This window comes from Poecilia mexicana, unplaced genomic scaffold (genome assembly GCF_051168715.1).
Source record: "Poecilia mexicana isolate PSO_F unplaced genomic scaffold, ASM5116871v1 scaffold_21, whole genome shotgun sequence".
NCBI lineage: Eukaryota > Metazoa > Chordata > Actinopteri > Cyprinodontiformes > Poeciliidae > Poecilia > Poecilia mexicana.
In genome coordinates this window covers 19,279,067-19,301,202 of record NW_028263390.1, presented here as the reverse complement: position 1 = coordinate 19,301,202, position 22,136 = coordinate 19,279,067, and the positions used below count along the sequence as shown (strand labels likewise).

Sequence of the window (22,136 nt, the reverse complement as noted above, 5' to 3'; positions counted from 1 at the left end):
CAGGGCCGGCCCAGGGCTTTTTGGGGCCCTGGGCAGATTTTCATTTGGGGCACCCATACCAACATGTCAACACCGGATTATTTTTCATTCCTGTGTTTAACATACCTGCTATCATATTAGCATCATTTGCAATTAGGTTACATAATTATGGCTGTTTATTTGAACCCTTTAATAGCAATCTAATATATATATATATATATATATATATATATATATATATATATATATATATATATATATATATTTAACTGTAGAGTAATATTTAGGTATTACATAATATTTTAATTATTTGAAAGTAACATCAGCTGATAAGCACTAAATTTGTAGTAAACATGTTAACAAGCTTGAAACAGCAGAAAGAGTTTAATCTATTATTGTTTTAACAGCTGTAATAAAAATAATATAGAAATTACTTTTTGACATGTAGTTTGTATTATTCAGTTGCTGCGTATCCATTGGCCATATAGTTGCACAATTTGGAATTATGAAAATAAAATTTCTTACTGGAAACACAGCAATTAAAAAAAAACTCACGTATTTTGATATAGAAATTTAGTTCTAGGTTGAGTAAGGAAATTAGTGTATTTTAGCATGTGAACAAACTTATTCACGTTATTTTGTTTTGTTTTTTAAATGGAAACACAGCAGTTTGCAAAATTTATAAGTTTTCAGTTTATTGACAAAGTGTTGTGCACATTTGTAATGGAAATGCAGCTTCGGGCTCTTGGGGCTCCCCTGTTGGGCCCCCTGGTGGTGTGGTGGTCCTAAGCAACCGCTGAACTCGCGTTGGGCCGATTCTGACCTTCTTTGTTGGTCTGTTTATTAAGGAGCTTTTGTGATGTTGTTTTAGGGCACTGGAAGATGATTTGGAGCTCTCCTCCGCCTACCTGACCAGCAGGCAGGAGGCTTCCTGCAGAGTGGAAGAGCTGAAGCACCAAGCGGAGCGGCTTCCATCTTTATTCCCCTGGCCGGGCTCTGCCGAGCGAGCGCAGGCCTGCCTTCTCGCCCGGCAGCTGCAGGCTGAATCTGAATCTCTGAAATTAACCTTAACCAGTCTGGATGAGAAGAGGATGGAGCTGGCTGAGAAAACCAGGAACGCCATCTGGAAAGATTCCTCCTGGGATGAGTTGGAAACCCGTTGGGCAGGACTTACGGCAGAAGTGAAGGTGATAGGATTTTACTGCCAGTTGAGTTCATGTTAAAATGCATTAGAAATTGATAAATAACGTCTTTATTTTTGTACAACGTCACAGATATTTTAAGAATGGAAAGATAACAGACCACATATCCAAAATCAAACAAGTAACTAAATAGGTAATACATTAATTAATGCAATAAAATTAATTAAATCGGTTGTCTTTAACTTGGGGATTGTGAACGCTACACTCCAAAAACACAAACTCTTATTGAGTATTTTTGGCAGAACACTCTTGGTTGCCTAGCAACTCACTCACTCACTCTTTGGTTACCTAGCAACAACCTGTTGAGTAACTGCAGTTTAAAGTTCCGCCACCGTTACTTATAGTGTCTTAAAAATAAAAAAACAACGTGGAGAGAAAACGGGATCAAACAGGAAATCTCATATATTTCCCGTTTTAAATTTTATATATTTAAAACTAAAAACTAACATAAACACAATATTGACTGATATGAAACATTTAGATGGTGATATGTTTTTCAACCATATCGTCCGGCCCTGGTGAATTGTTTTCATTTTTACATTTTACTCTGTCTGATGATGTATTATTTAAATAATAAGTGATTGATTGCGTATCCTAATTAGTAATAATTCCCTGGAAGGCCAGATTTTAAAATACACGGAAGCAGTATTTTAAAATCTTACGTGAGTACAGGGACCTCTGAGTTTGAGTTGCTTGGTCTGAAATGTCCGCAGGGTTTGTGCGCCCACCTGCAGAAAGGTTTGAGTAAGGAGGAAGAATTGGGCCAGCTGCTGCAGGCCTGCCACCACCACCTGACAACCCTTCAACAGAGGATGACGGCCTGCCAGCCCCGAGCAGAAAGCTCCGGCGGGCTGACCTCTGATGCAGCAGCTCTGGAGGTAAAACCCTTTAAGAAAGCTGACTCTGCATATTCTCTTTCCACCTGTATCATGTCTCACATTTCTCTTTTCCTCCATCCGCTTCCCAGGCTTTGCTGAAACAAGTAACAGAAATTGAAAAGGAGCTTTTAGTGCTCGTAACGCTCAGGGATTCCCTCGCAGCCAGCTGCACAGCAGAAGCCCAAGCCAGCCTTTCAGAGCAAATCAGTAACCTTCAAAACCACAAGAGGGCGATAGAGCGTGCAATCCCTCTGCAGGGAGAAGCCTCCCTTTTACAGGCAGATCTAAGAGATCTTGGCAAAAATGTGGAGGAGCTGTCTGTGTTGCCAGATGTCTTCCAGCTGACACAGCAGTGGCGTTCGGTACAGGTAACATTAAAGGATACTGCAAAGTGTCACTACATCTCCAAATAAACACATGTCAAAAACTGCATGCTTGCTTTCAATAACATAAACATTTGTGCTTCTCAGGAGTGGGATAACAGATTGACACAGCTGGATATCAGAGCTAATGGCCTGCAGAGGACCAGGGAAACGCAGGAAGTGCTTCCTGCAGAAGCCATTTTTACTGTCAGTGCTGTTTGGAAAGAACTCCTCAGGTACTTCGTCTCAGTTTATGACAGCAAATAAAGGCAGATGTGAGCTGCAAGCAGCTCTGTAACCGAGACAGACAGCAGAGGATGGCTGATTCAGCAGAAAGAATGGAGACAACAACGTTCTTCTTGTGTTATTTATTTTTTTATGGAAGCAAATTCTGTTGTGCAAATTCAGTAAAATGATATATAAAACAGACTGATCTGAAAATGTCATAGCTTTGGCAGAGAAGTATTAGGGTCACACTAAGAATATAAAATCATAAAACTATGAGATTAAAATCATAAAAGGATGAAAATAAAGTCGTAAAATTGAGAGTCATAATGTTACTAGAATAAAGTTGCATGAAAATAAAATCATTACTTTAATATCGACTATTTTAAAAATATTATGACTTTATTCTTGTATTATTTCAACTTTATTCGTTTTTCTTGTTATATTGTGACTTTATTCTCATACGACTTAATTCTCATTACATTATGATTATTATCTTAATTTAAATGTGTTAATTTTTACTAGTAGAGAGTCACAGAGTTCATGGATATAGTGACTTCTGTGACAGAAAGACGAGAGAAGTCATTTTCATTTCCATAAAAATTCACTTTCCATTCATTTCTAAAACTTTTTGAATAAAAAAGCTGAATTCTCTCCTTTTTTGTGCCCTAAATCCAGCCTGAGGTCAGTTTTTAACCAGAAAAAGGAAGAATGTGTGGCCGTGACGGGCGAGGCGGTGAGAGGCGTCATCAGAGATCTGCAGCTGTGGATCCAAGCAGCGGAAGTTCAGACGTCACCTGGGCAGGTAATTCACAAACGTCTGCATTAATGTTTCCATTAAATATGGATCAGGTTGAGGTTTAGATTCAACCCAAAAAGTTAATATATTACTGCCATGTTATCGCAAACATTTATTTACTGTTTTATTTTGATACAGAAGCTGAAATTTAAGTCAACTTTATAACATAACACAGGAACCAATGAAACAAGCAATAAATGTTCACATCAATTATATCAATCAACTTGTTTGTTTTATGTAATTTATAATTTTAGATTCTAATTTACACGTCTGAATAAATCTTTTAATGATTAACTGTTGTTTCAAAGTCCCTTTTCTTTGCCAAAAATGTTCAAATTTAAACTTTTGCTGCAAAACATGTACATACATTTTTTTTTCAAATTAAAAACTTAAAGTACATAAACTTTTTCGATTTTAATTTGCATGTCTGAATCCTTTTTTTAATTGATTCAGAGTAGTTTCATGCAAACTTGAGTTTGCATAGTCCTTTTTTTGCCAAAAATGTTCAAATTTAAACTATTTCTGCACAACATGTGAATTAAAGTTGTGACTCAGCTCTCTGTGCTTTTGTAAGTCAGAGAGGCTTCAGCCTCCGAAGCTTTTTTCGGCTGCACTTTATCTTAATAACATGAAAATTACCTTTCCCTTTGTGCCTCTCAGTCCAAGCAGGACAGATTTTTCTCATAAGTTTCTTTTGTATTATTCTTTTATTCATTGAGCTTTAAAATGCCACAGATGGATCCATCCTCTAACTTATAATCCAAGCGTTGGACCTTTCCCCTCTTCGCTGTTCTTGTTAAAAATAAAAAACAGGGATAAGCGGGTGGAATGCGTGAGGAGTAGACGCACGCTTGGACTGCTGCTACATTTGTGCTTTTTATACCTTCTTAGAACCCCATCTCCCATTTTTATTTTTATTGTTGTTTTTTATTCCCTCTTTTTGTATGTGTATTTTGCGGGTCTTCCTTATCTGCATGTATTGGTGCTACTCATTCCATATGTGCTATATTCATAGCTCACTGTCATTTTCAGATCTATCACACCAAGTACTGACGCCCCATTGGCACCAGGGGATTCGTTAAGATTTGTCAGTTGGAATGTTAAAGGGTTGAACTCTCCTATAAAGCGTAAAAAAGTATTTAATCATCTAAAACACTTAAACACAAGAATTGCTTTCTCACAGGAAACACATTTAAAACTGTGTTTTAAATGTGTTTAAAACACAGGCTCGTCAGACCTGTGTCTGACGAGCCTGCAGACCTGACTCAGGTCTGACGAGCCTGAGTCAGACCAGCTCAGGCTCGTGGTGGGTGGGTTGGCCAGGTGCATCATTCATCATTTAATAGCAAGGCACGTGGGGTTGCTAGTCTAATACATAAATCTGTTCCCCTCTCTGTGACCAAAGTCATATCCGACCCTAACGGCCGTTATATTATTGTCCTGGGAAGAATTATCTGTAGCAATTTGGCAATAGTAAACGTATATGGTCCGAATTGGGATGATGAGGATTTTTTCCAAAACATTTTCTTCTCACTTCCTGGTCTGAATAACAGCCAGCTCATTCTTTAACTGCTGCCTCGACCCTTTGCTTGGCCGTTCCTCAACAAGTCATATTCAGTGTCTTCCAAAGTTTTACATACATTTATGCAGCAATATGCAGTCTCAGACGTTTGGCGTTATTTCAACCCTAACACCAGAAAATGTTCCCTTTTCTCCCCAGTGCGTTCTACTTTCTCTAGAATTGACTTCTTTCTTCTGGATAACAGACTGCTCTCCTCAGTTTGGTCATGTTGCTGTAATCCCATCGTAATCTCAGACCATTCTCCTGTCATCTAGGATCTCTCTCTCGCGGGTAGACCTGCTTCACGGCCTCCGTGGCGTTTTAATTCGGTTTTACTCAATGATCCTGTGAATGACCGTTTAGACCTGTTTGTCGCCTCTAATGTTACTCTAGATGTATCTGCAGCAACAGTTTGGGAGACATGTAAGGCGTATTTATGGGGGCAGATAATAGCTTACTCAGCATATCTTAGAAAAACAACCACACAAAAAAGTCTTATCCTGTCTAGTGCTATATCTGACCTGCAGAGTCCCCTGCTCCAGACCTTACCAAACGTTTGTTGATAAAAATGGCTGAATTTGACACTCTAGCCTCTGACGCAGCTGCGGCACGATTATCAAAAAGCCGTTGTAGTTATTATGAGTTTGGTGACAAGCCCAGCAAAATTCTTGCTCATCCGATTCGGCAGAGAGCTTCAAACCAGCACATCGCTGAAATTCACATCTCCAATGGGACCTCTATTAATCCACAAACTACTAACGATCAGTTTAGAGACTTCAGAGTGTTTACCCGATCAAGCTCATTATGAAAGTTTCTTTGATAATTTTTCTATCCCAACAATTGATCCAGAAACGGCCTCTGACTTAGACTATCCCTTTCCGCTCGCTGAGGTCAAGAGTGCTATATTATCAATGCAGAGTGGAAAATGCCCTGGACCTGATGGTTTTCCATCAGAATCCTACAAGGTCTTTTCAGAAAAACTATCTCCCCTTCTGCTTAACATGCTTAAAGAAGCTTATGAATTTGGTGTTCTCCCTCTCACAATGCGACAAGCTACTATCTCCCTTATCCTAAAGAAAGATAAAGATCCACGAGTCTGCAACAACTATCGGCCAATTTCAGATGTCAAGATTTTGGCAAAGATGTTGGCAAAACGTCTGGAGGTAATCACGACCAAAATCATCAACCCTGACCAGACAGGCTTCATTAGAAACAGACACTCCTTTCATAATATTAGGCGGTCGCTAAATATAATATATTCACCTACATTAGCTGATACCCCAGAAGTGATTATCTCAATGGATGCCGAAAAAGCTTTTGATCGAGTAGAGTGGTCCTATTTGTTTTACACCTTACGACGTTTTGGCTGTTCCTTTGTTTCCTGGATCAAACTGTTATATACTTCTCCATTAGCCAGTGTCCGCACAAATAATGACCACTCAGAATATTTTCACCTTGGCCGTGGAACCCGTCAGGGCTGTCCACTCTCCCCTCTTTTGTTTGCAATTGCTATAGAGCCTCTAGCTGCAGCCCTTAGATCCAGTCCCATCCACGGCATCACAAGAGGTGGTCTGGACCATCAAGTCTCTTTATATGCTGATGACCTGCTACTCTTTCTCTCAGACCCAGAGACCTCCATGCCTCCAGTATTAGACCTGCTTGAAAAGTTTGGACAAATAACTGAACTTTAATAAAAGTGAGTTATTTCCAATTAATGATGCAGCTACGGCCTACACTGGCTTACCATTCAAGATCTCTCTGCAAGCATTTAAGTACCTGGAAATCCATGTAATTATTCACAACTTTTTAAAGCTATTTCTTCTCCCTTACTTGACCAGCTGACTCAGGACTTATGGTCCATGCTGCCACTTTCTTTAGCAGGCAGGATCAGCTGTATCAAGATGAATGTTTTGCCGAAACTCTTGTACCTCTTCCAGTGCTTACCAGTATTTATCCCCCAAAATATATTTTTTTAGGACGCTCGATGCTTCAGTTTTTCAGTTCATATGGAACAGAAAACCTCCTAGAATACGAAAGGGTATCCTACAGAAAAGTAAGGAAATGGGAGGGCTTGCCACACCAAGTTTCTTATGCTATTATTGGTCTGTTAATATTCGTACAATGTTATTTTGGTGCAATGCGAACTGTGAGACTCCCAAATGGTTACCAACAGAAGAGGCCTCATGTAGCTCTGCTTCCTTGTACTCTCTTTTATGCCTTCCCCCTGCAACATCTCCTATAAATTACACCAACAATATAATTAAGAACTGCCTTAGAATATGGGCTCAGATTATGCAACATTTTGGGATCCAGAGAATACCTCTTTTGTCACCACTAAACTCGAATCCTCTATTTCCACCTTCACTCATTGATAAAACTTTTTCAGTTGGAAAAGCCATGGGCTTTTTTCTCTGAAAGATCTATACTTAGATGGTACTTTTGCCTCATTTGCTCAATTATCTTCAAATTTTAACTTACCAGCTGTCCACTTTTTTAGATTTCTACAAGTTAGATATTCATCATCGTTTCCCAGGTTTTCCAATAATTCCTGCCCCCAATATGGTTGATCAACTGCTAGAAATTAGTCCCACTGCAAAGGGTACAATATCAAAAATATACACCCTCTTAACATCCAACATGACTCCTGGGCTTGGCCATCTTCAGGCTACTTGGTCTGATGATCTTAACACAGAGATCGATAATGAAATGTGGCAAACTATTCTGGAACGCATTCACACCTCATCAATTTGTGCCCAACATAGAATATTTCAGTGTAAAGTCGTCCACAGAGTACACTGGCTCGAATCTTTCCGGACGTGGATTCAAGCTGTGTGAAGTCTGGTTTGGGCCCAGCCACTCTCGGCCACATGTTTTGGACCTGTTCCTCCCTATTTCAATTTTGGGAATCTGTTTTTGACTCACTTTCTGTAATCACCTCGACCACAGTACAGCCATCTCCACTCGCTGCTTTATTTGGGGTTCTCCCCAAAAACCAGTTACTGCCACCCCATCATGCTGACCTTCCTCACGCTACTGGCTAGGCGTATCACACTGATGCATTGGAAGAATCCTCTCCCACCCTCACAATCTCATTGGATAAAAGATGAAAGATGATTTTTCCAGTTTCATTCATGAAACTGAAAAAGTTAGGCAAACTCTCAAAGGCTCTGAAATCACATTTTCAAGAATCTGGTCACCGTTTCTGGACCATGTCAGGTCTTTGACGCTCGATGTGACCCGATGAGTGGTGCTCAATGGCATACACCCTTTATCTAAGCCTTATAACAATTTTAGTAGCACAGAATACATTAAGCCCTTTAAGTGCCCCATTTTAGTTGTTTTCTGTTGAATTTATATTTTATTTCCTTTCTGTTACCTCTGTTTTTTAGTTATCTACTTTATATCCATGTACTTATGGAAATAATTGCTGGATTTTTGTTTGAATGTATCTTGCTTTGTTTTTGGTTCTTGTCTTGTCATTTATTAGTTTATGTTTATTCTCCAAAGTACTGCCTCAAGTATGACTTGAATGTCTATGTATGGTGCTCATTGTTTTGTTAAAAATCAGAAAGAAAAAACAGGATGCAGCTCATTCCAGCAGGAGTGAGCTATCTTCTTAGTGATAGTGATGTTTTCATAGTAATAAAAAAACAAATCTAAATGTAATTAAAGCTATTTTTTGCTCTCTCATAGGCGGTTCTGGATGAAGGTTTACAGCTTCAAAACAAACTTTACGACGTTCTTTCCCAGCAGAACATTCTGGTAAATTGTCTGGGTGAAGAAATGATGAAAACTCTGCTGAAAAGCGCTTCAGAGGTTTTGCTGGAAAGTCGAGGCCTGGTGAGAATATTCTTATTAAAGTGTCTAACTTATGGCCCGGGGGCCAAAAATGGCTCACAGTAGCTTTTTTTGGACCTTCAGAATAACAGTTGTGTGCTTAAATGTTATGTTATCAATCAAATCAAAGCATTTTGTCTCAGCATGTTGCCAAATTACATCGTCAGTCTCTCCACTTGGTCACTATTCCACCAAATCCAAGCAAAATCAACAAATTGTTTCACGCTAATGTATAATTGTGTTTATTGCAAAATTTCTGCAAAAATGTTCAAAAATATGACTAACTCCCACCTCCAGGAGGCAGTATTTCCTACTTCTGCTGCACTACTTTATTTGACGTCTGTGATTGATACGGCGAGTGAAAAGTAATTTATAAGTACACGTATCAAAAATATTTAAACAGTTCTGGAAAAATGCTCAGTTTCTCTGATTTTATTTTTTATAGTTAAATAATGAGATAAATACATTTTTAATAATCTGGAATAAATTTACAAATATACATATGAGAGACTCCATAAGAACAAATAAAATTTGGCCAATTTTGTACTAAAAAACAACATAATTTTTCTTTCTGAATGTAGATTTATACAACTCTCTAAAAAAATTTAGCCGACCACTTAAAATGATCAGTTTTTCTGATTTTACTTTTGATAGTTATATGTTTGAATAAAATGAACATTGTTCTTTTATTCTATGAACTACTGACATGTCTCTGAAATTACAAGCAAAAATGTAGTATTTATTTTCAGAAAATGAGAAATATAAGGTCAAAATAAGAAAAGAAGCAGAGCTTTCAAACCTCAAATAATGCTAAGAAAATGACAATACTAATGTTTTAAGTTCAGGAATCAATATTTGGAGGAATATCCAGGTTTTCAATGCAGTTCAGTGCAGTGAGCTTCTAATTTTTGTATATTTATATATTACAAAATTTTGCACAAATATGTATATATTAGCACCACAAAATTAGTGATTTTTATTACAAACAACATCACAGAGTCAATCATGAAATCCTGGAGGGAGTGATTAATGTGAGAACAATTAAAATGTTATTTAATTTAAAGACAAACTCCACACATAGCTACTGATTAATATTTTTGTTTTTTGTGGGGGTTTAACAGATTAATCAAATGCAAACAGAAATGCCAAACGGAGGTGAAGAAAAAGCCGGAGATGTTTGTGAACCCAACTCAGACAGACACCAAGATGGCCGGGAAACCTTACACGTCCCAACCAAACTGCTCAGTTCTCAACCAGGAGTATTGAAGAATGAAACTGATGCCAATAAACCGAATCCAGAAAACATCCCTGTTATTTGTGCAACAGCTGCTTTAGACGATATTCCAGCCGTTTGTTCAGAAAGTCCAGATGTTTTCGGGTCAAAGGAGCCGCCGTCTGCATCAGGAGAAACTAACCAACAGATTGCTGTTGAGTCAACGGACATGACAGTTTCTGGAAATATTGCAGGAACAATCATATCCGCCTCACTAAACACTGAAGAAGCCTTAGTTTTAGACCCGTCTTATTCAGACAAAATCAACAAAATCAAATTACCGGTTGTCTCGTCCCCTAAGGAATCGACTGAAGCAACCATTCCTGGGATCAACAACGTGCCCGATCCTCCGCCGATACATTCAGAGAGGCTTGATGCCTTAGAAGACCATTCTGATGTCTCAACAGAAGTATGTTTAGTTGAACCAGAAATGGAGAAAGAGAAAACGGAAAAAGAGCTGATTGAAAACACAGAAAAAGCAACTAGATTTTCCACAGATTCAGCCCAGTCAGAGTCGGACCAAACACCTTCAGAAACCTGCATAAAAGCTGCAAAATCAGAGGCTTTCAGTGCAGGTGCAAGAGAACAAGATGAGCAAAATGGGCAAGTCAATGGAAGCAAAGATAAAGTGTTCACTGTAGTTTTGGAGCTGCAGTCGTTTGACATACAGCCAAGTGGATATGTAGGAGATCAACAGTGTAAAACAAGTTCAAACGCAGGATTTCCTGAGAAGAAACCAAGACCCAACCCTGAGTTAGACGGAAAACCTGCAGAGCAAAAAGGTTCAAGCAGGCAATCAGAAAACAAAGAGACTCAGCCAACCCATGCAGTAAAGAATGACGAAGCTCTGACTCTGTCTGAATCCGACTCCAAATGTGAGTTTGAAACGGCTCAAACATCCCCAGTCAGCAAATCGGGGGCGACTGCCTGTCACTCTTTGGGGGAAACTGCGCCTCCTGCCCTGAGCTCTGCAGAGGATTTGGTGCCAAATCGAGATGAAACTGAAACCGAAAATCAAATTGATGCAACTGACAAACAACTGACAGCTGCCGACAGTGCAATGAGCCCAGGTGGAGCAGGTGAGGGGGCGGCGCGAGGAGGAGCTAACGACTCTGAATGTACACACGGGAAGCATTGTCCCACAGGACAAGACGGCACTTCACTGCTACCTGAAGAAAAGAAATGGAAGCAAGATGGAGCGCTGAAAGAAATGCTGTGGCCACTGGGAAAGGTGAGCTGTTTGGTTTATTTGTTAGCACATTTTAAAAGTTTTTTCACTTCCTTTGCTTTTAAAGGAAGAATAAATGGAACAAAAATAACATGAATACCTGGACGATCAATGATCGAGACTTTTTATTCACTACATTAGACCTGTTTATATCAGATATAGACGATCCTTTTGGCTCCCATTTCAGAATAAACGTTAAAATCAATCCGTACACAGCTCCATCCAATGTTACTTCCGTAAATATCGTGGGCGGAGTCAATGAAAACGTCACGTGACGCGTCGTGGGCGGAGTCAATGAAAACGTCACGTGACGCGTCGTGGGAGGAGTCAATGAAAACGTCATGTGACGCGTCGTGGGCGGAGTCAAATGAAAACGTTATGTGACGCGTCGTGGGCGGAGTCAAATGAAAACGTTATGTGACGCGTCGTGGGCGGAGTCAATGAAAACGTCACGTGACGCGTCGTGGGCGGAGTCAATGAAAACGTCACGTGACGCGTCATGGGCGGAGTCAATAAAAACGTCACGTGACGCGACGTGGGCGGAGTCAAATAAAAACATCATCATGTGTAGCGTCAGCATTGGTGGAATCAAATAAAAACTTAGTGCATATGGTGCCAGGTTTTATTTTTGATTCTAGGGGTGGACTTGGTTTTGGTTAATCCAGTTTTCCTGGCTCTGGTGGGAAATATTCCAGACCAACAACTTTGGCACAGATCTGTTGGAGAATCTATCTAAGAAACTTACCAGTTTTGTTAATGTGATTAATAAGTTTGGAGTTATAAGCTGAAGTTATAGCGCCACCTACAGATGGAAGTGGCTGAATATGTGCATCTGAGTTGTGAATGCTGAACCTGGAGTTGCATTGGTCGCTCGCTCGCTCGCGTGGGCTCAGAACCCTGAATATAAAGGTCATCAGGTCAAGCTCTCTTCTGACAGATAAGTGTTTTTCCCTAAACTTCCTGCAGATTAAGACAACAACCTGTTCTCAGCTCTTTAGATTTTTTTTATCAAGTAACGTTGACATTTACAAACATGTCTTGCAGTCAAGTGTGAGAGACACCAAGAAGTAAAAATGACATTTTAAAGCTGTAATTTTATGCTAAACTGCTTTTTTGCAAGAACAGATTTGCGTTTCTTTTCTTTTTCTTACCTGATCATTTATTGTTTGAACGCCTCCCATCTGCCAAAGTTCATTTTAAAGCATTTTAAAGCATCTACAGAAAAGCAGCTAAATTTGAGCAAAATCCTGAACAATTTGAGGACGCTGCCAAAGTAGCTTTCACTTCCTTTCACTTCTTGTGGTTGTTTCTAGATGGCTGAAATATTTCTTTAGGAATTTGTCAATAAGAATATTTGTCATTACACCATCGTTCGTTATCAGGGTTAGCATCTGGTTTCTGTTTACGGTTTTATCTGTTCAGCCAGGAAAGTTTGGCTTTGTGTACTTTCTCCAGATAGCTAACATGCACAGGTGCAGAAGAGCATGACAGAATGGGCTTTTTGTCTTTTGCATTTTGAATTGCCCAGCTGACCAATCAGAGCAGGCCAGGTTTTTAGGACGCAGCTCTTAAAGTGACAGGAGCAGAAATGTGGTACTACTTTAGGAAATCTAAACAACAATAAAATAAGTAAACTTCTTTCTTCTGCACAAGACAAAACAGATTTTGTTTTGTGTCAGACTTTCATTTTGGGCCGTATCGGTTGTATCAGATTGTACAGATGGGACACATTAACAATTGGTTGTTGTTTTTCTGAGATTTTGCAGTTAAAATCAGAAAATGTAAAAACATTTGAAAGAAATTTTGCGCCATATTGTGTCAGATGGTGACTGACTTTTTACTTACCATATGGAACGCAGGCTAAAGTTGAGATTAAATAAGGAAGCGGTGGAGTAGAAGTAAAAACTACCACCATGTTAGTTTTTGAACATTTTTGCAAAAAATTTGCAATGAATTCATAACTATACATTAGTGCAAAAAAATGTGAATCTGGTTATTTTCCATGAATTTCAGCAATTGTGGAATCATGAAAAACCAAAGAGACTGGTTGTTGTAATTTGGGGTGTAGACGTTTCTATAGGGCCACATAAAAAGCTACGGTGGGCTGGATTTGGCCCCCGGACCTTGAGTTTGACACCTGTGCTCTAAATGAAGCTCATTTATCAGTTGTATATTGATCAGTAGATGACTATTTTTCCATTTCCTTGTTGCAAATCATTTTGCATGTTTCCATTCTTTCACTGCATAGAAACCAGCCACAATACACACCTTCATCTCCCCCCTGACGTTTATCAAGGCGACTCCCTTCTTTTGTAACCTGCTAACGTTTTTGGTTTCAGTCCAGTTTGTCCACACTGTAAAAAAACAGAGTCAGCGTTGTTTCATGTGAGCAGACGGGGAATCCTTCACCCCCAGGGCTTCCTACTCTTCTTCACTCACCCGGGTGCATTCTTGTGTTAACTGCACTAACTGGCTGAGCCACTGACAACCTGATATTTGCAGCGGTGGAGGCGGGAAAAAACAGAACAGGAAGCGCTGTTATCTGTGGACAAACATGGGGAAAGGCTAAAACGTGACGCCATTCCTGGCTTCTTTCTGCGTAGCTTCAAAGCCAAAGAGTCATGGAGTCGGAGCGGATCCCGCCGGGATCGGCATGCGGTCCCGGGGCTGAAGAGTCGACAGGTGGATCACCGGGAAGCCACAGCTACAGCTCCGCCTTGCAGGACAGTTTATCAGCGATTCAGGCGTCGCTGGAGCAAAGTAACATTTTACAGGTGAGTTTTAACTGGTTTTAATGCAAAACCTGAACACAGCTTCTGTCCTAAACTGAGTCACAAATATTATCTCTTATATTTGTGCACATATAATGCATCACTTTTTGAAACAAGTTCAAGTCTGTTTCCAAATGAAGGGTTAAATCATTTCTGAATGCATGTCAGAGTGAGAAGAAGAGAGTTGACTGATGTTTGTGTTTTCCCATGACGCTGCCTAACAGGAAGGATTTATGAGAGAGTCGTTTCCTGTGGAGTCTTTAGTCTAATTACACTTCACACAGATCACGATAAAACAGCAGTTATGTTAGAATAATTACATTTTGTGTGATTTTTCGAGAACGTTGATATTTGATATCAATATTCATAATGATTCTTGACTTATGTCTAAAAGTGAACAATTTAAACTGCTTCTTTTGCAAAAAAGTTCATAACTGAAGTGGAAAACATTTTATAAATAAAAATCTCAAAAGTGTGGTGTGATTTTTTTACTCATCTGCACTTACACTGCAAAAACACAAAATCCTACCAAGTATTTCTGGTTAAAGATAACTAAATATTTTTGTACACTTGAAATGAGACAGACTAACATAAAAGTAACGTTTCAACAATGTTTTAAGTAAATAATTCCTTAATATTTATGAAAAAGTTCTAGTTCTATTGGCAGATAAATTAACTTATAACATGTGAAAGTTTATTTTTATAAGTTAAATAATCTGCCAATGAAACCATGATAAGGAATTATTTACTTAAAACAAGCTCTTATATTGGCTAAACAGTTACTTGTAAGTTAGTTTTGTCTCATTTCAAGTTTATCTTAAGATTTTTGCACTAGAAACTAGACCAAATATACTTGGTAAGATTTTGTATTTTTGCAGTGTACAGCTGCAGGTTTTGGGTTTAGTCAGATTAGATGGAGAGCGTTTGTAAAAGTCACATTTTAAAGCTTTATAACAGATTTTTAAGTGATTTATGGTGTAAATTGTGACTCTGCCATGCCTTAGGCTTTCAGTTGTTCCTTGCAGTTTTTTCAGATGATTTATTAAACTTTATTCCATGAGATGTTCAGGAATTGCTTCATAAGCTTTGCCATAATTTTATATTCGACCTGTCTGCTGTTTTTTGGTCTTCATTTATTCACTGCTGCTGTCTAACAAACCTCAGGCATTCACATGACAAGTGGGAATAAATTACACACAGTATTACAACATGCACTCTGTAATTATGTGGCTTCCACAGGCAAATTGCTTCTCTGAGTTTTCCTATAGGAGGGTCAGAGAGCTGCAGGTTGACTCCAAATGCAGGATTAATTTGTAAAAAATGTGAAAACTAGGCACATTTTTTCCAGTTTTTATGCTACTTTATTAGGTACTTAACATAAAATCCAAATATAACACTTTAAAATTTATAGCTGGAATATGGAAAATTACCATCATCGTCTTTGTCATGAGATCATATTAATATCACTTTACTTCCTCTGTTGACTTTGTTGCTCTAAGGTTATCAGAAGAAATTGATTTTATGTGCACCTTAAGGTTCATTTGTTCTTTTTTTCTTAGAAAATGCCTCATATGAACCTGAGTTGGTACCTGACATCCTCACCTGGTGATGCAGACGTCCGATTAGCACGGACGGTTCAGCGTGTTCTTGCTTGCCGATATCAGCCTGCACGCCTCAGTGCTGCAGCTATGGACAAACAGCTGCAGGAAGCGCAGGTATGTGAATTATTCCATCACATTTTACTTTACTCTCCTTTGTCAAAACTTCTTTTTCCTGTAAAAAAAAATGTTTAAGAACTTATTTTTCTCAAAATTGATCAAAAGCAGTGGGTTTAAGTGACTGCCTCCTCAGCCTTACTTGATGTCAAGTGATTAACAAAAAGTCACATAAGTGCAAATATTATGAAAAATTCCCTACAAATATCTCTAAATTAGCGCCACAAAATCTGTGATTTTGATTGCAAAAAAAAAACACAAAAACAATCACAAAGTTCTGGATGGACTGACCAGCGTGAAAAGATGTTTAATATTATTTAATTTTAAGAAACACTTACTGAATGCTGAAACAAACAGCTGTTAACAGTTTAATGGGTTTTATCAGTACATTCTGGCACAGCCGGCCCTTTAAGATCATTCTAAATTTTGATTTGGCCCAAAATGAGCTTGAATTCATTTAATTTTTATGACTGCAACATCTAATGTTGAAAACCTGGAGTTTTTGCTTACTGAAGCACTTTTGATTTAGCTTTTGCCAAACTAATCTTGAGCTTTTCTTTCCCTTGCATTGTGCTTCCTTTAGGAGTACAGGCGGTCCGTGCAGGAGCAAGTGGCTTCCATTAAAAGCAACGTGACAACGGTTTCAGACCCGAAGGCTTCAGAAAGAGCGGAGGCAGAATGGAGCTCAGCCCTGCTGGATGCCTCTGCCACAGTTCAGGTCAAAGCAGCTCAGCTGGATCTGGTCAAGCAGTATCACCTGCAGAAGAAGAACGCCAGAGCCTTCCTTGAGGTCGTAGCGGCGGAAAAGGAAAAGATGAGCTTGTAAGCGACCAATTATGCAAAATTCACTTTTGCATGTTTTGTTTTTTTTACATTTTAATTTGCATTTCTGCTGCTTCTAAAACCAGAAAAAGCACTTAAAAACAGGTAGTTTTTGGCATTAAGTTGATGTTTTTATTGTCTGGAAAATGAACCATTTCAAATTTTAAGTCACATTGCAATGTTACCTAGCAACCCAAGCGGAGTTCCAGTACATTTGTTCAGCTGGTTTTAATGCTGTATGGGCTGTACAATGGCTGCTGGAAAAGACAAGTCTTTTGTTGTTGACTTACCACTTGCTGCATTTTTGTTGGTTGTGCAGGAGGCTCCACTTCTGCTTTTCAAAGATGTATGGTTATATAATTGCACATCTGTTTGCAGCCATTTTCACTGTGAGTGTAAACGTTGATTGGGGGGCGTGGCCAGCAGCAGCTTATTTGGATTTAAAGGGACAGATCCCTAAAACAGCTCATTCTGAAAATAATTCAAATTGGCAGAATCTGAGCAGAATAAAATCTCAATTTGTGTAAAAAAAATGTAATGTTTTTTATAAATCTGTTCAAGGAAGCATAATATGTCGCCTTTAAATTATTTTATCGTGTCTTTTATAATTGTGTTAATCTAATATCATTTTGTGTTGGTTTTACTTTTTTAGGAGTGTTTTGGGAAGCAGTTCCCTTCAAGAGGAAAAACTGAGTGCGTTGCTGCTGACCATGGAGCAGAAGAAGTCAACGCTGGAAGGTTTGCTCTGCCTAAGCAGCCAGTTGTCGGTCCACCTGAGCGATGCGGAGAGTTCAGGTGTTCTCGTTGCTCAGCTTGGTGACATCCAGGAGGAATGGAGGCTCCTTAAAGGAAGCATCAGAAGAGCTCATCAACAGGCGTCAAATTCTGCATCTCAGTCAAAACTCGTTTTAAAAGAGGCTGCTGAGCTTAAAGCCAAACTTGAAGCTCTTTTAAAATCTGAAACTGACAATATAAGTTGTTTAGACTTAGCTTGTCTGACCACAGAGCTGAAAGTTTGCAACCAGCTTCTCCTGCATTTACAGTCCCAGGCTGGTTCCCTCATCTGCTTTTCGCTGGGTCAGAAAGAAAAGGCTGCGATTGAAGAAAAGATTCAGGACCTGAAAACTTTGCTCCGTGTCACTAAAGAGAAGCTCAACTCTTTGCCAGAAATCTGTGGAAGCGGATCTACTAGTAAAATCAACAAGCAACTACAGGACTTGATCAATTTGACAAAACAAGCAGAAAATCGAGTCTTTTCTGGGAAAAAGTTGTCTGTTTTTCCTGAGCAGGCTCGTCTTCAGTTTGAAGAAATGAGGGAATTTCACATGGAAACTTTATTTAGACGAAGCAAGATGCAAATGCAGGTTGGAGAGCTAAAGGGTAAAGCTACCGAAACGGAAAATCAGGAGTTAATAAAGACCGTAGAGCTGTATGAAACAGTTGCTGACAGGTTGGGTCGTGTTCTTGAAGCCATGAAAAAGGGTCTTGATGAAACAGGGAAGGTTATGTGTGAGTTTGGTAGGTTGGATGTCTGGGTAGCAGAAACGTATATGAAAAGAGAGACCTGCACCAACGTTGAGAACGTTTCAAAAGCTGATCTCAGTGAATTGGAAATGGAGCTAAAAAGTCATCGATCAGCAGCAGTAGAGCTGGAGACCCAACTCAAATTAGTGGACGCACTTTCAGAGAGTTGCACAAAATTAGCCGTTGAGCTGAGTCCGGCTGAGAGCCGCTACCTCGGCAACAGGCTTTTAGGCCTTTGGGCAGAATTAGACGGACTGCTAGCTCATGAGAAAGCCACCTGCTGGGAATTAGAGGAGCTAATTCATGAGAGAATGTCCTCCAAAGAGGGGTTAGCTGCCATTCAGGCTAACTTGGAGCAAACATTTGCTGATCTGGAGAAGCAGAAGTTCCCTTTGACCAAAGAGACGCTGTTAGTTATCACCCAGTTGGAGCACAAGCTAATGGAGCATCAGTGGGAAGTTCAAGAGCTGCAGCATTGCCAGGAGGACCAGAGAAACTCTGTGCTCTGCGCTATTAGTGAACTGCAAGACCAGTGCAAAGCTCTCAGAATAAACGCCATGGAGCAACAGAGATATGTTCACCACAGAGGACAAATGGAGGAATCCATGAAAATCGCCCAAACTCAACTCCAGGAGGCTAAAAACCAATCGGTGAGCGCGGCGGAGAGGTTCAGATTGATTCAAACACTGCTGGTCGAACTCGCGATGGTCAACACCCAATGCCAAGAGACGGCGGATCATCTGGAGGCGATCGCCCGTGAGTTAGAGCCGTCCGAGCTTAACGCAGAGAAGAAGAAGTTCCATGACATGGTGGAAACGCTGATCTGCTGGGAGCAATCTGCCACGGATCAAATCAAAAATCTGGAGGCCGAGCTTTTACCGGGTCTCCAGTTTGAGTTTGAGCTTCCGGCGCTGATGGATCTGTTGCAGAGAGCCAACAGGCAGCTGGAGGAAAACAAGCAAGTCAAACCCGATGAGAAAGCAATAGATGATGCAGTGATTCAGTGTTGGGTCATCAGGAGAAACGTAGAGTCTGGGATGAGAGTGTTGGCAGGTCTGGCGCAGAGAGACAACGTTAACCTGGAAGACTGCAATGAGCTGAATTCCCTCAGAGACGCAGTAATGCAACAGTCCAACTCATGGATGGTAAGGCGGCCAATACCGTAAAGCTGCAGACAAAACAAATATGCTTTTTACTTATAAACCTGTCACCATGTGATGACAATCTGTGAAAAGATCAATCTTTCCTGAGCTACTATTGCCATCTGACAAAATACACCAAAAACAACCAATCAGAGCCAGGAGGCGGGTCTTAGCGCTGTCAATCAACATCTTGTACTGTGGAAAATATCTGTTCTCCATGCTAAGTTCTTGATGTGAGGTTGAATAAGAGTCAATGAGTTGAATTCATGAATTACATTTATTAACACCAAAATACAGCTGGTCCATTTCTCATGCTACCTTTAGGAGCTAGCAGGACAAAATGGCATCAAACAAAAGTTTTCCATTCTCTTTGTTAGCCTCTATGTAAGCTGTAAGTAGTGTGTCATATCCTCTAACTTTAGCTTTGATGGAGTTCCTAATATGCCATGTCCTTTAGCTTTAGCTTTGCAGCTAGCTAAAAGAGTTAGAAGGAAAACACAGAATTATTATTCTCAACAGTACTCACTGTTAAAGGTGCTAATGAAGGCAAAACAACTTACTGTTAATGGAAAACATTAACTACAGAAGCTATGTTAGTTACCAAAGTGATTGACAGCATTAAGCCCCGCCTCCTGGAGCTGATTGGGTGTTTCCAGCTAGCACAAAGAAAAGACAGAGGAACTCAATCTTTTCACAGAAACTGTCACAACTTAGTGATATGTAGTAAGTTACACACTGCAGCTTTAAATGGTTTTTATTCACCCATTTGGAAGATTTCTTTAACATTTTGAATGTGTCCAACAGGTCGGTCTGTCTCAGGCCAGGGAATCCCTTAAAGATTACCAGTGGGCTGCTCAGGGAGCCATAAACTTCCTCCATAATGCCGAGGCGACCTTCCTGTCAGCTCCCGGAGGCTTTTTGGATTGCACCCAGGAGCAAAGACAAACCCAACAGGCTTTGGAAGCTCTTGAAGTTGGCTTTCAAGCTCACATAAGCCACCTGATGGAGCGAGTGCCGCAGGAACGCTGCCTCTCACGACCGGAGACCGAGCTCCTTCACATCAACGTCCTCAGCCAGTTGTTGGTTGGAAGAGCTGTACTGGAGTCTCAGGCAAAACTCAGAGTGGAGCGTCTGCAGAGGTACCACGCCCCACTATGTGTCTGAGATGTATTTATATGCTTGTTTTGTTTACACTTCCTGTTCTTACAGGTGTGAAGTCAGACAGAGAACCCACAGAAAGTGGCATGAAGACGTTAAACAGGAAGTGTTGCAGTTTGAAGCCAAGCTTTCAGGATATGCATCAGAGAAAGTCACATCGTATGATGAGTGTATCGATCAGCAGAAGAGAGTGAAGGTAGGTCAGATGTGGAAAATCTGCTAGAGCCTTGAAATAGAGATTTAGGGAGTTTTCACACCTGATACTCCAGTGGACTCGGTTCAACTGGGAACCAAAATGGAAACATTTGCTACATTTTCAGTTAGTGTGGTCAAATCAACCAAAGCTTTCGAAAAAACCTGTTCCCCTCCTCACCTGCGGGGGCGCTGCACCAAGAACAACTGAAGGAAAATGTGGACAAAAATGGAGAAGTTAAATTAAAGCGAACTAAGCAGGGGTGGTGTGAATGCTTAAGTAGTTACCACTCTGTTTCAAGTTGCCTACGTCCTTTGATTACAATTTTAAATTCTTATTATGTACTTAATTTTACTATGTATTTAAATTTTGTCTCTGTTTTTGCATTAAATTATGTAAGGTGACCTTGAGTGTCGAAAGACGCCTAAAAATAAAATGTATTATTCTTCTTCCTCTTAAGAGATATTATTGTTTGATGAGAGTTTAATTCAGGCTGGTGTCTTTGTGAAGGTTTTAAAGGAAGATCTTCGTGACCTCGCTGGGAAGATGGTTGACCTGAGAGCTGGATGTCCAACGCAGGGTTGTGGCGTCGGGAAGGACGGCGAGCATGGCGCCCTCTGGAGGCGCTGGATGTCATTACGGCGGCGTTTGGGCCTCCTGTTGGTGCAGACAGAACAGAAGGAAGAGGAATGGAAGGACATCACGACAAGTGTGGGTGTCATCATCAGCAAATCACCTTCATGCAGAAAGTAATCGTCATTTAGGCTTTGATGGTAATTATTGACGGTTTAATTCTGCTTTCCTTAGATGGAGGAGAGTTGCAGCTGCTTGTCCGGTCTTCAGGCTGAACTTCCAGACTCTTCCACTGTGAGTTTCTCTCAGGAGGAACCTCAGGAGCTTCTGGCCCAAATGGAGCAGCAGCAGCTGGCCTTATCGTCCCTGAAGCACCGACTGGAGGACGCGTTGGGCTCATCCTCTTCCCAAGACGGCGTCCTGCCTGGGTCCGCCGGGAAATCCCTGGAGAAAATCCAAGAGAGCATCTGGAGGTGGGATTTCTTAAATCTGACTTTGTAGAATGATGGATCCAGCTGAAAGGTAAATGTTTTTACAACATCATTGATCCCCACAGCTTGAAAGAGAGATACCTGCTTCTGATGGCTGCAGCGGAGGAAGAGGAGGAAGAGAGACGGCGAGCTGAAGAGGAAATACGAGACGTTGAGAAAAAAGTGTTTGAGATTTTACCAGAACTGGAAACGAGTTCAGATCCAAGCAAAACGCAGGTCGGCTCATTTCTTATGCTTCATTAATGCATATAAACATAAATACAAAAACAGAGCTTATAACAGATTGAGAGTTCGTGTTTTTGTGGAACACAAATGGAAATTTTAAACAATTCAATGCATTTTCTGAAAGCATCTAGAAACCAGAACAGTTATTTAGTTGAGTAACTTTATTTTGAAATGTCGC

At 40.1% G+C, this 22,136-nt stretch overlaps 1 protein-coding gene across 5 annotated transcripts in view; it reads left to right on the top strand.

Moving 5' to 3' along the window:
* Window positions 1–22,136, top strand: part of syne2a (spectrin repeat containing, nuclear envelope 2a) — a 112,479-nt gene that overhangs the window by 33,051 nt on the left and 57,292 nt on the right. For all 5 annotated transcript variants that reach the window (XM_015003929.2, XM_088001799.1, XM_088001797.1 and 2 more), the window contains 16 exons: window positions 851–1,166; window positions 1,895–2,059; window positions 2,149–2,427; window positions 2,530–2,657; window positions 3,325–3,451; window positions 8,700–8,846; window positions 9,965–11,347; window positions 13,948–14,118; window positions 15,675–15,830; window positions 16,414–16,652; window positions 17,305–19,321; window positions 20,123–20,457; window positions 20,528–20,672; window positions 21,180–21,380; window positions 21,477–21,715; window positions 21,799–21,949. In XM_015003929.2, coding sequence (XP_014859415.2) covers window positions 851–1,166; window positions 1,895–2,059; window positions 2,149–2,427; window positions 2,530–2,657; window positions 3,325–3,451; window positions 8,700–8,846; window positions 9,965–11,347; window positions 13,948–14,118; window positions 15,675–15,830; window positions 16,414–16,652; window positions 17,305–19,321; window positions 20,123–20,457; window positions 20,528–20,672; window positions 21,180–21,380; window positions 21,477–21,715; window positions 21,799–21,949 — 6,199 coding nt within the window. The remainder of the gene's footprint in view (window positions 1–850; window positions 1,167–1,894; window positions 2,060–2,148; window positions 2,428–2,529; window positions 2,658–3,324; window positions 3,452–8,699; window positions 8,847–9,964; window positions 11,348–13,947; window positions 14,119–15,674; window positions 15,831–16,413; window positions 16,653–17,304; window positions 19,322–20,122; window positions 20,458–20,527; window positions 20,673–21,179; window positions 21,381–21,476; window positions 21,716–21,798; window positions 21,950–22,136) is intronic.